Source organism: Mustelus asterias, chromosome 16 (assembly GCF_964213995.1).
Source record: "Mustelus asterias chromosome 16, sMusAst1.hap1.1, whole genome shotgun sequence".
Classification (NCBI taxonomy): domain Eukaryota; kingdom Metazoa; phylum Chordata; class Chondrichthyes; order Carcharhiniformes; family Triakidae; genus Mustelus; species Mustelus asterias.
Window position 1 is genome coordinate 90,012,682 of NC_135816.1, and position 15,576 is coordinate 90,028,257.

A 15,576-nucleotide genomic window follows, 5' to 3' on the forward strand; every position below is an offset into this window, starting at 1 on the left:
GTGAGAACAACCCAAGTTTACCCAATCTCTCCTCATAACTAAGCCCCTCCATACCAGGCAGCATCCTGGTAAACCTCCTCTGCACTCTCTCTGAAGCCTCCACGTCCTTCTGGTAGTGTGGCGACCAGAACTGGATGCAGTATTCCAAATGCGGCCGAACCAACGTTCTATACATATGTAACATCAGACCCCAGCTTTTATACTCTATGCCCCGTCCTATAAAGGCAAGCATGTCATATGCCTTATTCACGACCTTCTCCACCTGTGATGTCACCTTCAAGGATCTGTGGACTTGCACACACAGGTCCGTCTGCATATCTATACCCTTTATGGTTATGCCATTTATTATTTATCTCCCCCCTACATGAGCTCTACAAAAATGCATCACTTCGCATTCATTTGGATTGAACTCCATCTGCCATTTCTTTTCCCAAATTTCCAGCCTATCTATATCCATCTGTAGCCTCTGACAATGTTCCTCACTATCTGCAAGTCCACCCAATTTCGTGTCATTCGCAAACTTTACTGATCACCCCAGTTACACTTTCTTCCAGGTCGTTTATATAAATCACAAACAGCAGAGGTCCCAATACAGAGCCCTGCGGAACACCACTAGTCACAGACCTCTAGCTGGAAAAAGACCCTTCCGCTACCACCCTCTGTCTTCTGTGACCAAGCCAGTTCTCCAGCCATCTAACCACCTCCCCCTTTATCCCATGAGATCCAACCTTTTGCACCAACCTACCATATCAAACGCTTTACTAAAGTCAATATAGACGACATCCACGGCCCTTCCCTCGTCAACCATTCTAGTAACTTCAAAAAACTCCACCAGGTTAGTGAGGCATGACGTCACTCTCACAAAACCATGCTGACTATCGTTAATGAGTTTATTCCTTTCTAAATGCGCATACATCCTGTCTCTAAGAATCCTCTCCAACAACTTCCCGACCATGGACGTCAAGCTCACCGGCCTATAATTACCCGGGTTATCCTTCCTACCATTCTTAAATAACGGGACAACATTAGCTATCCTTCAATCCTCTGGGACCTCACCTGTGTCCAGTGACGAGACAAAGATTTGTGTCAGAGGCCCAGCGATTTCATCTCTCGTCTCCCTGAGCAGCCTTGGATAGATTCCATCAGGGGATTTGTCAGTCTTTAAATTCTCTAACAAACCTAACACTTCCTCCCTTGTAATGGAGATTTTCTCTAACGGTTCAACACTCCCTTCCGGGACACTCCCAGTCAACACATCCCTCTCCTTTGTGAATACCGACGCAAAGTATTCATTTAGGATCTCCCCTACTTCTTTGGGCTCGAGGCATAATTCCCCACTTTTGTCCCTGAGAGGTCCGATTTTTTCCCTGACAACCCTTTTGTTCCTAACGTATGAATAAAATGCCTTGGGATTCTCCGTAGTCCTCTCTGCCAAGGACATTTCATGACCCCTTTTTGCCCTTCTAATTGCTCGTATGAGTTATTTCCTACTTTCTTTGTAATCCTCTAGAGCTCCCTCCGTTTTTAGCTGCCTGGACCTGATGTACGCCTCTCTTTTCTTTTTGACCAGTTCTTCAATTTCCCTGGTTATCCACGGTTCTCGAATCCTACCCTTCCTATCCTTCGTTTTTACAGGCACATGCCTGTCCTGCAGCCCTAACAACTGTTCCTTAAAAGACTCCTATGTGCCAGTTATGAATTTACTCTCAAACAGCCTCTCTCAATCAACAGCTGCCAATTTCTGCCTAATCCCACTAAAGTTAGCCAATCCAACACCTTACCCTTGGGACACCACTCATTCTTTTCCATCGCTATCCTAAAGCTAACAGAATTGTGGTCACTATTTGCCACATGTTCCCCTACTGAAACTTTGAGGACCTGACCGGGCTCATTCCCCAGTATTAGGTCCAGTATAGCCCCCTCTCTGGTCGGGCTATCTCCATATTGTTCCAAAGAACCTTCCTGTACGCATTTTACAAATTCCTCCCCATTCAGAGTCCCAGCTCGCAGCGATTTCCAGTCTATACCAGGGAAATTGAAGTCTCCCACTACAACAACCCTATTTTTCCTGCACCTATCCAGTATCTCCTGACATATCCGTTCTTCCAGGGTTAGTGATGTCTCAGATCATGTTTTCGGTATCCTTAAGGGGGAGGGGGACCAGCCCCAAGTCATGGTCCACATAGGCACCCAAGACATAGGTCGGAAAAGGGATGGGGATGTAAGCAGAAATTCAGGGAGTTAGCGTGGAAGTTTAGAGCTAGAACAAACAGCGTTGCTATCTCTAGTTTGTTACCCGTGCCACATGCGAGCGAGGATACGAATAGGGAGAGAGAGATGTAGAGGGAAGGATTGCAAAGATGATTCTGGATAGGAGCGAAAGTAGCAGGGTAGTTGTCATGGGGGACTTTATACTGCAGGGCAAGAGTTATAGCTGGGGGAAAGCAAATTATGATACGAATAGGCAAGATTTAGGATGCATAGGATGGGGAAGGAAACTGCAGGGGATGGGCACAATTGAAATATGGAGATTGTTCAAGGAACAGCTGCTGCGTGTCCTTGATAAGATGTACCAGTCAGGCAGAGAGGAAGTGGTCGAGCGAGGGAACCATGGTTAACTAAAGAAGTTGAATCTCTTGCGAAGAGGAAGAAGGAGACTTATGTAAAGATGAGACATGAAGGTTCAGTTAGAGTTCCTGAGAATTACAGGTTTGCCAGGAAGGACCTAAACAGAGAGCGAGGAAGAGCCAGGAGAGGACATGAGAAGTGTTTGGCAGGTAGGATCAAGTAAAACCCTAAAGCTTTCTATAGGTATGTCAGGAATAAAAGAATGACTCGGGTAAGATTAGGGCCAGTCATGGAAGTAGTGGGAAGTTGTGCGTGGTGCCTGAAGAGATAGGAGAGGCGCTAAATGAATATTTTTCGTCAGTATTCACACAGGAAAAAGGGCCGGATGGGATTTATCCTAGGATTCTCTGGGAGGCTAGGGAGGAGATTGCAGAGCCTTTGGCTTTGATCTTTATGTCATCATTGTCTACAGGAATAGTGCCAGAAGACTGGCGGATAGCAAATATTGTCCCCTTGTTCAAGAAGGGGAATAGAGACAACCCTGGTAATTATAGACCAGTGAGCCTTACTTCTGTTGTGGGCAAAGTTTTGGAAAGGACTATAAGAGACTGGATTTATAATCGTCTGGAAAGGAATAATTTGATTAGGGATAGTCAACACGGTTTTGTGAAGGGTAGTTCGTGCCTCACAAACCTTTTTGAGTTCTTTGAGAAGGTGACCAAATAGGTGGATGAGGGTACAGCAGTTGAGGTAGTGTATATGGATTTCAGTAAAGCGTTTGTTCAGGTTCCCCACGGTAAGCTATTGCAGAAGATACGGAGGCATGTGATTGAGGGTGATTTAGTGGTTTGGATCAGAAATTGGCTAGCTGTAAGAAGACAGGGGGTGGTGGTTGATAGGAAATGTTCATTCTGGAGTTCAGTTGCTAGTGGTGTACCACAAGGATCTGTTTTGGGGCCGCTGCTGTTTGTCATTTTTATCAATGACCTGGATGAGGGCGTGGAAGCATGGGTTAGTAAATTTGCGGATGACACTAAAGTCGGTGGAGTTGTGGACAGTGTGGAACGATGTTGCAGGTTACAGAGGGACATAGATAAGCTGCAGAGCTGGACTGAGAGGTGGCAAATGGAGTTTAATGCGGAAAAGTGTGAGATGCTTCACTTTGGGAGGAGTAACAGGAATACAGAGTACAGAGCTAATGGTAAGACACTTGATAGTGTGGATGAGCAGAGATCGCGGTGTCCATGTGCATAGATCCCTGAAAGTTGGCTCCCAGGTTGATAGGGTTGTTAGGAAGGCGTACGGTGTGTTAGCTTTTATTGGTAGAGGGATTGAGTTTCGGAGCCATGAGTTCGTGTTGCAGCTGTAGACAACTCTGGTGTGGCCGCACTTGGAGTATTCCTTACAGTTCTGGTCGCTGCATTATAGGAAGGATGTGGAAGCATTGGAAAGGGTGCAGAGGAGATTTACCAGGATGTTGCCTGGTATGGTGGGAAGGTCTTATGAGGAAAGGCTGAGGGACTTGAGGTTGTTTTCGTTAGAGAGAAGAAGGTTAAGAGGTGACTTAATAGAGGCATTTAAGATGATCAGAGGATTAGATAGGGTGGGAAGTGAGAGCCTTTTTCATCGGATGGTGATGGCTAGCACAAGGGAACGTAGCTTTAAATTGAGGGGTGAGAGATATAGGACAGATGTCAGTGATAATTTCTTTACTCAGATAGTAGTAAGGGCGTGGAATGCCCTGTCTGCAAAAGTAGTGGACTCGCCATCATTAAGGGCATTTAAATGGTCATTGGATAATCATGTGGATGATATTGGAATAGTGTAGGTTAGATGGGCTTTAGATTGGTTTCACAGGTCGGCGCAACATCGAGGGCCGAAGGACCTGTACTGCGCTGTATTATTCTATAGGGCAGGATAGAGATAGGTGGGATGACAATCAAAGCAAGCCAAGGCGTGAAGGTCATAAAACAATAACAACATACAAATACATAATTTCGGAGTATTATTAGGTGATAAAATGAATCAGAATAAAGTGGGTTTTTTGTAATGCATACAACATTCGTAACAATGTGGATGAGTTGATAGACAAATAGAAATAAATGAATCAGAATGAACCCATGAGAGATATGGTTGAAAAGTGACCATGCCTAGAACCTGAATATTAAAGGATATTTATCATTTTCGCTTGGCAGGCGGAAAGTAAAATGAGGAGGTATAGCTCTTTGAAATCAGTATCATCATGAGAAATGGTCTTGGTTCAAAGGGTGTAGAACTGCTACAAATGTAGAAATAGTTTGGGTGGAGATAAGAAATAATAACGGCAATACTCACTGATGGTAGTGGTTTCTAGTCCCCTTGACAGTAACTGCACTGCAGTACAGAATATCAAGGAATAATGTGATCTTGAAAGAAATTTGCTGAATACTCACAAGGAATTCAAATATTCATATACCATAGATAATTCTGATTGACAAAGTTAGCTTGGAGGATGAATTTATAAAATACATCTATGATCGTTTCATTTTAAAACAGCACATTATCAACTCAACTGGAGAAGAGCCTATTTTAGATCTGATAATGTGCAATGAGACAGAGTTAATTAACGACCTCATAGAAAAAAAAAACGCTTCCTCTCCATAGAAGTGATAATAATATGATAGAATTTCACATTCAGCTGTCAAAGGAGGCTTGGTAACTTATCTCATGTCCCTTTCCCCAACACCTCCCTTCCCCACCCACTCCCAAAGCGTGTCCACAATCTACAAGGCACAAGTTAGGAGAATAATGTGATGTTCGCCAATTCTCTAGATGACTGCAGCTCTATCTAAATTCAAGAAGCTTGACACTATTCAAGGCAAAGCAGCCCGTTTGATCAGCAGCCCATCCATCAGCTTCAACATTCAGTCCCTCTATCTCTGACGGCAGTGTGTACTATTTAAAGATACACAGCAGAAACTCACCAAGACACTGCCATGACTGATAATCGCCTTCCATTTACAACTGAAATATTCAACCGATTAACAAAAAGATTAGGAAATTCACCACCACCTCATTTCAGCACTATCCAGAATAGAATGGAAAGCAGATCTGGCAACAAGAAATCGAGCAAACCCTGCACGACAAAAGCAAGCTGATCCCCGAGTAGAGACACACACCGATTGAATGAACGGGAAGTAGGCCAGTTGAAAATTTAGTATCACCCTGCGCCCAAACTACTCTTCCAACAGCAAAAAACAAACATGAAGCATGAGGTAACAATAAATGCGATTGCAAATCTCAAGCTAACATTTCATTTTGATGAGACTCACAAACTATTTCCAGTGTTACGCATTGGAGAGCCAGAAACGATACAAACCTTTATGCTCTCACCCAAATCTGCCCATGCGGCAACTTGGGACTTTCGTGGAGAAACTGTCATCTCATTTCTACATTTGTACAAGGAAATATACTGGCATATATGTCGGTGTCTACAGATAATGAAAAAAAACTGTTCACTCTCAACGGACGGCTGAACAGGAGAATGCGATCTCACCAGTTGCACAGAATACAGAACGACTTGCACTCCAAAAGGCCCAATTGGTCCCAACAATCGAAATGAAACAACAGAAGTATGGAAGCCAAAAACCAGTGCCATGGGAACGATACTCTCCGGATAAGAAATATTATCCAGTCAACGGGGCGGCACAGTGGCACAGTGGTTAGCACTGCTGCCTCACAGCACCAGGGACACAGTTTTGACTCCCAGCTTGAGTGACTGTCTGTGCAGAGTCCGCACATTCTCCCCGAGCCTGCATGGGTTTCCTCCAGGTGTTCCGGTTTCTTCCCACAGTCCGAAGACGTGCCGGTTAGGTGGATTGGCCATGCTAAATTCTCCCTCAGTGTACCCGAACAGACACCGGAGTGTAGCGACTGGGGGATTTTCACAGTAAATTCATTGCAGTGTTAATGTAAGCCTACTTGTGACACAAACGTATCAACGTTAAACTTAAGAAAACAGGAAATAACAATCAACAGAGGTACCATTCAGTTATTTCAGGATTTAACGACTTTGTATGCAATGCATGTGCAGGAACTGACGAGAATATGGAACAGTTTGGAATGCATTGGAATGGTGGATCTATAAGGGGTAAATTGCATAATCTGGTTACATATGATTGCGCATGTAAATATGCCTTATGTTCATTGGGATTGAAATACAGACAAGTAGTAAAATGTATGTACTGCTTGCCGTAGTCATGTGACCGCTGTCATGCGGCAGAGAGCCCGGGTTTGGCCTTGTTACAAGCGGTTCGACCCAATACCTTGAATTGAAAGCAAAACACTCTTTGAGCTGGTAGAAGGGATGGATGACGGAAATTACGGAGAAAATGTCATGGTGGGTGGGCAAAGAGGACAGTTTGGTGAAGGGGACAGAGGAAATGAGGGAGTATTAGGCTAAACGGGGAGTGTGAACTGAGGGCTGGGGTAAGGGAACATGTGGGGTGAAGGGGAGAGAGATAGCAATGTACAAAGTTTTAAAGTTTATCATTAGTGTAGGCTTACATTAACACTGCAATAAAGTTTCTGTGAAAATCTGCCAGTCGCCACACTCGGTGCCTGTTCGGGTACACTGACGGATAATTTAGCATGGGCATTCCATCAAGCAACACGTCTTTCCGACTGTGGAGGCAAACCGGAGCATCCGGAGAAAACCAACGCAGGCACGTGCAAACCGTGCAGACTCCGCACAGTCACCCAAGCTTGGAATTCAACTTGGTTCTTGGCGCTATCAGCAAGCGGTGCTAACCACTGCAATGAGTGAAACACTCGTTGAGAAGGAGGTAAGTGGAGGAGAAGCATCTCTTCCAAGAGTGGAGGGAGCGGGGAGAAGTGGCCGTTCTGGAACGGAGGTGCTGAGTCTAATTTACCATTGTCACGCTTCGGAGTTCATATCTGCTTTTCATTTTTGTGCGCAATTGAGCAGGGCCATACTTGTGACAGGCAGCTGCGTGTCACGTCATTAGCAGTGGGTTAGCGCTGGTACTGGCGCATCACTCACTGCATATGCGAATGGGTGAGTGCTCCACAATCTACTGATTCCCTTGCCAATCAGCGCTGAATTTTAATTTTCTCTTCTGATTCTCACAAACCACTGATCTAATTCTCATTGGCTGTTGGTTGCACTTATGGCCTCGTCTCTTCTCGTCTTTGCATTTTCACTCTTAATGTCAATTTCCATTCTTTTTTGTTCCCTGCTCTGTCTCTCATTTCCATTTATTCTCCAGAAAACCTCAGCTCCTGTTCTTTTACATAATAACAAAATTATCAATTATTCACAAATCCCCTGAAGCTCCCCTAAAACCAGAAGTAACTATGGGATATCGCAGTCATGTTCTGGACTTCTTTGGAGTTAAATCATGTCTGATGTTGGGATCATTTCTTGGATGGATCGCGTCATCTGGGATTATGTTTGTTTTATATCTTGGGCAATTATTGTCGTTATGACGTGTATGAAAGTAACATTTTCCAGTGGATGGCATTGGCTTTATTTAAGATATATCGTGAAGACGTTTTGTGTTATATCTTCAGTGATATTAGGATTATTTGCTGAATTATATTGAGGTTATATCCTGTTTGATCTTAGCAATACCTGGGATGAAGGTATCACTCCGTCGATCATATAACATTCCTATGCGTAGGGGTCTTCCAAGAGTTGGCATTTCGAATATGTCATTGCTTCCTTCAGCCATTGTAGCAGAACTATTCACTGAAATGAAGAAAAATATTGTCTCTCACCCTTACAATTCAATGACTGTTTTAAACAAATTACATCAGTTGCAAGGTGTATCCTTGCTCTGAATTACTTTAAAAAAACATTATCATGCTGATTAATTATCACAGACACACATGATTGTTACACTGCCAGAGGAGACCATTTGGCCAGTCGTGTCTGCACTGGTCCTCTAAACGAACAACATGACTTCGTGCGATTCTCCTGCCTTTCCCACTACATGTGCACATTGTTTCAATTCAAATCATCATCTAATGTTCTCTTGAATATCTCGATTGCACGTGCCTCACACATTCGTCCAGGCAGTGTACTCCAGAAAAGGTCCACACAATGTCTGAAAAGGGTTGTCTTTTCTCCCACCACATTTGCTTCTTTTGAGCGTATGAGGGTTTGTTTATTAGAGCAACCTGCCATGGAGCCAAACAGAGAACTGGCTATTTTAGCTTTAGTATTACGCGACGAGGAAGGGTTGATAAATGCTTTTGAAGGTAATGATCCTCTTGGAAAGAGTGATCATTACATCCTAGAGTTTCAATCTAAGATAGAAAGAGTGAAGACAGAGTCGCATACTAGAACTTTACCATAGGGCAAAGGTACAGGCCTGAGGAAGGAGTTGGCCCTTGTGGACTGAGCAAAAAAAGCAGGACAATGGGCGCCGACAATGGGCGCAACGTCAACCTAAATCTTTTAAATATCTCACCATATCGGTAGCGAATTCAGCAGGGCAGTTTATCCCTCCCTTAAATTTCCCCCCTCCTTTATATATCCCCCCGCCCCCCGTCTCCTGCATAACGGAGGCGTCATTTAAAGCTTCTCCATGAAAGTCTGCCCTTGACGTGGCAGTAGTGAAAGGGACAGAGGGGGGAATATCCATCGAGCTTCAGTACGTGGAGTGCGGGAACGGGAGGGTGTCGAGCGGGAAACCGGAGATACCTATTAACAGCAAAGTTGCCGGGTAAGTTGGGGGACTTGCATGGGTGCTGCACTTTTTTTTTTTGGGGGGGGGCTATGTTGTTCTCAGGCTCTGCAGGCCGGTGGTTGCCGCTCGCACCAGGTTCATGGTGAGTGCACTGTCCTGGCTTCAGATAGAACGCCGAAAGTGTGACTCAGGTCAATCAGCAACCTCATGACAAATGACGAGCTTCTCTGCTACCTGTCTTCTTGAACTGCACAGTGGCTGACTCCAGACATTAGATCCCAGGCCCCATTAACTGTAACATGCAGCACCGCTGGCAGCTGCTGCCCAATCAAAGAAGTTCACCAGATGTTAACACAGATCCTCTGACTGCATGGACTCTGCAGTGCTGCCTTCGATGGGTACCCGTCTCCTGATATTCACGAGCTTGCCCTTCTCCTGACTCTGAATTACAAATCATACCTGCAAGGCAATGCAATGTTTGCACCCATGTCAATGCCTCATGTGTCCGCAGTGAGCATCCCTGCACAGTTACCCATACGCTCTCTCTGCGTGCCCTGGCCAGTATGTCAACGGTAGGCAAACCATTCAGGTGATGCATAGCACCCCGGATGGCGTTGGGTTGGCAGCATGCACACGACATTGGACACTGGCAGCGAGTGGGCGGCAGGGATGTGCAGCCATAGGAAATGTTTCTCACCAAATCCCCCTCTCTGTCATCCGCACCCCCTTCCCCCCACTGGTTAAATGGACTTAGGATTCTTAGCCAATGGGATAGCCATCATTGTGGCGGCCGATGAGGAGAAGGAGGAGGAGAGAGCCGTCCTGTCACTGCAAGGTCAGGCAGGGCCCATTGCCAAACCAGGAGGGTAGGGTCCTGGCAGCAAGGATCAGGGTGAGAAAATGGGTGGGAGACAGAGGAAGTAAGAGACAGAGACCAATGATCTACAGCATGCACAGGTTATTGGACGGATGACAGAAGCTATGTGCCAGTATAGGCTCCGAGTAAGTAAGGAGACAACGTGGCAGCCGTGTCAACCCTCCCAGACCTGGAACCTCGAGTGACTGTAGGACTGTAGGACAAAGGCTCCCGGTGGAGTTGAAGGTCAAGGCAGCACGCAGATTCTACACCACCGGCTCTTTCAAAGCATGTAATGAGGAAATCCGTGGCATATCGCAAGCCTCTATGCACAGTTGTATCCGTCAGGTCACGGATGCCCTTTATGCCCAAGTCGACCGTTACAGACACTCCACCGTGGGCCAGTCCCAACTAGAAGGTCTGGCTACAGGTTTTGGCGCCATTGTTGACTTGCCCTATGTGCAGGCGATTGTAGGTGGCACACACGACACCATGCGTCCCCGCTCAGTTAGGGAGTGTAGTTCATCAATAGGAAAGGGTTTCAATCTCTGAGTGAGCCGATTGTGTACGACTGCAGGCTGATCACCTTGCACGTGTATGCACACCACCCGGGGAGTGCGCATTCTCCGGGTTCAGGCATACCTGGGCTCTTTGGGAACCAGCCCAGGCTGATAGGATGGCTCGTGGGGACGAGGGATACCCACTGAGGGCTTGTCGGAGGCCAGAGACCGAGGCAGAGACCCACTGCAATAATGCCCATGTTGCCACCCAGACCATCATGGAGCAGTGCATCAGGCTTCTGAAGATAGGGTCCCTGGACCTCTCTGGTGCTCGCCAATACAGCCCTGTGCCGGTTTCCAATATGATTGTGTTCTGCTGTGCGTTTCACAAAGTGATGCAACAGTTGGGAGGAGAAGAGGAGCAGGAAAATGACGGACAGCACTAGGGGGTGTGTGGAGAAGGATGCAGTGGAGGAACCGGAGGATGAAAGACCCGCAGCAATTCTATGGGTTCGGCAGGGCAGTTGGTGAGGGAGGCATTCATCGCAGCCAGGTTCCCAGAATAGCTGCCATGCAGTCCGGCAGCTACTACTCCCACCTGCCCACCATACCCTGGGGTCACCCCACCCAAAACAGCCCCAGCATCTCCCTTTCCCAGCTTCGTGCCACCCCTAACCCACACCATACGCCAGAATGGCATCACACCACGGTGAGGGGGAAGGGTTGACTGTGCTAGTGAGTTTTTGGTCCAGGCTGGATGCTGATGGCATGTCACTATGAAGCACACTGTGGTGCTGTCCTGGTGCCACACAAGTCTGACTTCTATTCTCCGACTGCATACTGGCACCTGTGTCCACGTATGAGTAAAGGTTGTGTGTATGATGGTCGCGGGCAATAGGTCGGGGAGGGGGTGCATATTCCTGGGGGTGGGGTAATGACATAGGGTCTGCTGGATGCTAGGAAATCCAGGGCAAGCTGCCTGTCAGTTTTGGCTGAGGGGCCGATATCACGCAGCATGACTCTCCGCACCACAGTGCGTGGGGTTGGGCGGCGAGGGAGGGGGGGGGGGGGGGGGTGCGGAATCAGAGACAGAGCGATGGAGTGCAATAAAATTTGAGAACTGAATTTCAAACTGACAATTTATAAAACCCACCTTGTGCTGCTGGTCAGCCGTGAGGCAGTGCACGCAGCAATACCATACAGCCGTAAATTGCACCAGATCATAGGCTCCCCAGAAAATTGGCCGATTTATGATTTCACGGAGTCTGTGGGCCACATTTATGTTCAATGTTATAGGCTGCACTTATTTTTTGTTGTCTCAAAACCCTTTTTCATGTTTTGTTTGGACTTCAGTCCCATGCTTCTTATTAATGGGTACTTGGTGCGGAGGCGGGCGGAGAAGGCAGAGGACCTATTCGTGAATCTGCTCCTGGGTCCAGCGAAATGAACTACGAACAGATCCGTCAGAGGGCGACCGGTTGGGAAATTAGGTAGTCGTCCGACCCGACTATCTATATTCGGGGCCGGGGGTCACTGAAGAGGGAGCTTGTATGGCCTGAAGGCACAATTCAGGCATGTAGTGCTCGGTGGGCACTTCAGGGACTGGGCTGTGCCGTCGACGACCTTAACCACATGTTGATTTAATGTTTTAAGTTTCCTTTTTGCTTTGTCTTTTGCTTTGGGCGCTTCCCTTCTTTTTGGCCCTGCCCTTTTTGATTTTTCCATGAGGTTAGTTAATTTAGTTTATTCGGTTGGCTCAAAAGAAATGCCATCTTGCTGCATGAAGGAAATTGGAGACACCTGAAACCTGTTGATTGCTGCAGTTTGCAACTGAAACTTGAGTAGTTTGTTTTTGTTTTGCAACTGTTCTGCTGCTGTGCCCGTTGCTGTGAGATTATTTGCTTTTGCAACTGCTGCTGTGGGAGTTTGGAGCATTTGGCTTTTGCTGGAAGTTTTCCATGCAATAATCAATGGAAATACAGAGGAACTGAAAAATGCACCTTACATGGAGGCGGGGTGTGGGGGGGGGGGGGGGGGGGGGTGGAGGGGGCGGTGGTGTTGGGGGATGTTGGGGCGGGGGCGAGGTGGTGGATCTCAGAGGCCAAGGTTAGAAACATAGAAACATAGAAAACTACAGCAAAACAGGCCCATCGGCCCCACAAGTTGTGCCGAACATATCCCTACCTTTTAGGCCTACCTATAACCCTCCATCCTATTAAGTCCCATGTACTCAGCCAGGAGTCTCTTAAAAGACCCGATTGAGTTTGCCTCCACCACCACTGACAAGGGAAAACTTGGGATGGGTGCAGCACAACCCAATGGCGATGACAGCATTTTCGCCAGTGGTTGGGCACTCTAAGGCCACCTATGTGGGATTGGCGGCATCCTTAACCACCGCCACTCCCGCAGTGCTGCTACCTTTCATGGCTATTAACCAAGCACCTGGTGGTGACGTGCTACACTAACCCCATCAAGGCCATTGAGTCTGTAAAGGCAATGGCCGTGGTAGCGTCTTTTGGTACGCGTACAGCGTGCAGTGCATGCAAATAGGAAGGGCACGTATGGAGGTGTTGCCCCACCTTCAAGGCCACCGATACATTTGTGCAGCCGCAGCTGGCACCGCCGCCCCCTCTTCCTCCACAAGAGGAGAACTTGCCCATGGCAGCTACAACCTTGACTGCCATGCGGATGGGGCGGTGGGCGGGGGGGGGGGGGGGGGAGGGAAGGCGGTTGACTGTTCACATGGCTGAATGGTGCGTCGGAAAGAAAAGGGGGCACTGACACACCCGATGGAAAAACCCCCAACACAATAACCGTTTTAAACTGCATTGCACAATGTCATAAATTACCGTGACTCAAACGGTTGATGAAACCTTCTGTTTTCTTGCCCATTTGACACTTGAATTTATGAGGGCAAATTCTTACCACAATTTCTAAATTTATTGGTGACGCCAAATTGTGCGCCTGGGGAAGGGGGAGACCGAGAGTAAAGCAGTCTGCAACAATTGACAGGAGAATATTAACACATTTGCAGAATGAGCAGCTAATTTTCAAGATCAGTAGTGGGATGGATCAGTAGTGGGAGGGATATTTTGGTGTTAAGAACTGGCATGCAACTAATTGGGTGGCACAGTGGTTTGTACCATTCTAGCCTCTGGTGAGTTTTCACATTCTCCCCCTGTCTGTGTTGGTTACCTTTGGGTGTACCGGTTTCATAGAAACATAGAAAAACTACAGCACAAACAGGCCCTTCGGCCCACAAGTTGTGCCGAACACATCCCTACCTTCTAGACCTACCTATAACCCTTCATCCTATTACGCTCCATGTTCTCATCCAGGAGTCTCTTAAAAGACCCTATTGAGTTCGCGTCCACCAGCACTGACGGCAGCCGATTCCATTCGCCCACCACCCTCTGTGTGAAAGACCTACCCCTAACATCTCCCCTGTAACTACCCCCCAGCACCCTAAACCTGTGTCCTCTCGTAGGAGACATTTCCACCCTGTGAAAAAGCCTCAGAGTCCACCCGATCTATGCGTCTCAACATCTTATACACCTCTATTAGGTCTCCTCTCATCCTTCGTCTCTCCAAGGAGAAAAGACCGAGCTCCCTCAGCCTATCCTCATAAGGCATGCCACTCAATCCAGGCAACATCCTTGTAAATCTCCTCTGCACCCTTTCAATCTTTTCCACATCCTTCCTATAGTGAGGCGACCAGAACTGAGCACAGTACACAAAGTGGGGTCTGACGAGGGTGTTATATAACTGCATCAATTATCCCCGGACTCCTAAACTCAATCCCTCGATTGATAAAGGCCAGCACACCATACGCCTTCGTAACCACCTCCTTCACCTGCGGGGCCGATTTCAGAGTCCTATGGACCCGGACCCCAAGGTCCTTCTGATCCTCTACAGTACTAAGAGTCTTTCCCTTTATATTGTACACCTTCATCCCATTTGACCAACCAAAATGGACCACTACGCACTTATCTGGGTTGAAGTCCATCTGCCACTTGTCCGCCCAGTCTTGCATCCTATCTATGTCCCTCTGTAACTTCTAACATCCCTCCAGACTATCCACAATCCCACCAACCTTCCTGTCGTCGGCAAACTTACCAACCCATCCCTCCGCTTCCTCATCCATGTCATTTATGAAAATGACAAACAGCAAGGGTCCCAGAACAGATCCCTGGGGCACACCACTGGTGACCGACCTCCATTTAGAAAAAGACCCATCTATACCCACTCTCTGACTGCTTTGGGCAAGCCAGTTCTGGATCCACCGGGTAGCAGCCCCTTGGATCCCATGCCGTCTCACTTCTTCTAGGCGCCTAGCATGGGGGAACCTTATCGAACGCCTTGCTAAAATCCACATAAACCACATCTACCACCTTCCCTTCGACAATGTGTTTAGTCACATTTTCGAAGGACTCCACCAGGCTCGTAAGGCACGATCTGCCCTTGACAAAGCCATGCTGAGTATTCTTGTGCATACTAAACCTCTCTTAATGCTCATATATCCTGTCCCTCAGGATCTTCTCCATCAGGTTCTCGCCACAGTCCAACGATGTGCAGGTTGGGAACATTGGCCATGGTAAATTGCCTATTGGTGTCTCAAGATGTGCAGGATAGGTGGATTAGCCACGCTGATTGTGTGCAGTTATGGAGATAGGGCGGAGGAGAGGGCTTTGGTAAGATATTTGTCAGAGCATCCGTGAAGACTTAATGTGCTGACTGAGGAAGTGATGAATATGATTGATGAGGTTAGGACACTGGATATTTTCTGCATGGACTTCAGCAAAGCCTTTGACAAGCTCCCTCATGGCAGACTGATGCAGAAGGTGAAGTCGCATGGGATCAGGGATGAGCTGGCAAGATGGATACAAAACTGGCTCCGTCATAGAAGACAGAGGGTAGCAGTGGAAGGGTGTGTTTCTGAATTGAGGGCTGTGACAAGTGG

At 47.2% G+C, this 15,576-nt stretch overlaps 1 protein-coding gene across 3 annotated transcripts in view; it reads right to left on the minus strand.

Moving 5' to 3' along the window:
- LOC144505540 (uncharacterized) overlaps positions 1–15,576 on the minus strand; it is a 37,232-nt gene that overhangs the window by 7,155 nt on the left and 14,501 nt on the right. For all 3 annotated transcript variants that reach the window (XM_078231667.1, XM_078231666.1, XM_078231669.1), the window contains one exon: positions 8,201–8,317. In XM_078231667.1, coding sequence (XP_078087793.1) covers positions 8,201–8,300 — 100 coding nt within the window. In that variant the 5' untranslated portion in view covers positions 8,301–8,317. The remainder of the gene's footprint in view (positions 1–8,200; positions 8,318–15,576) is intronic.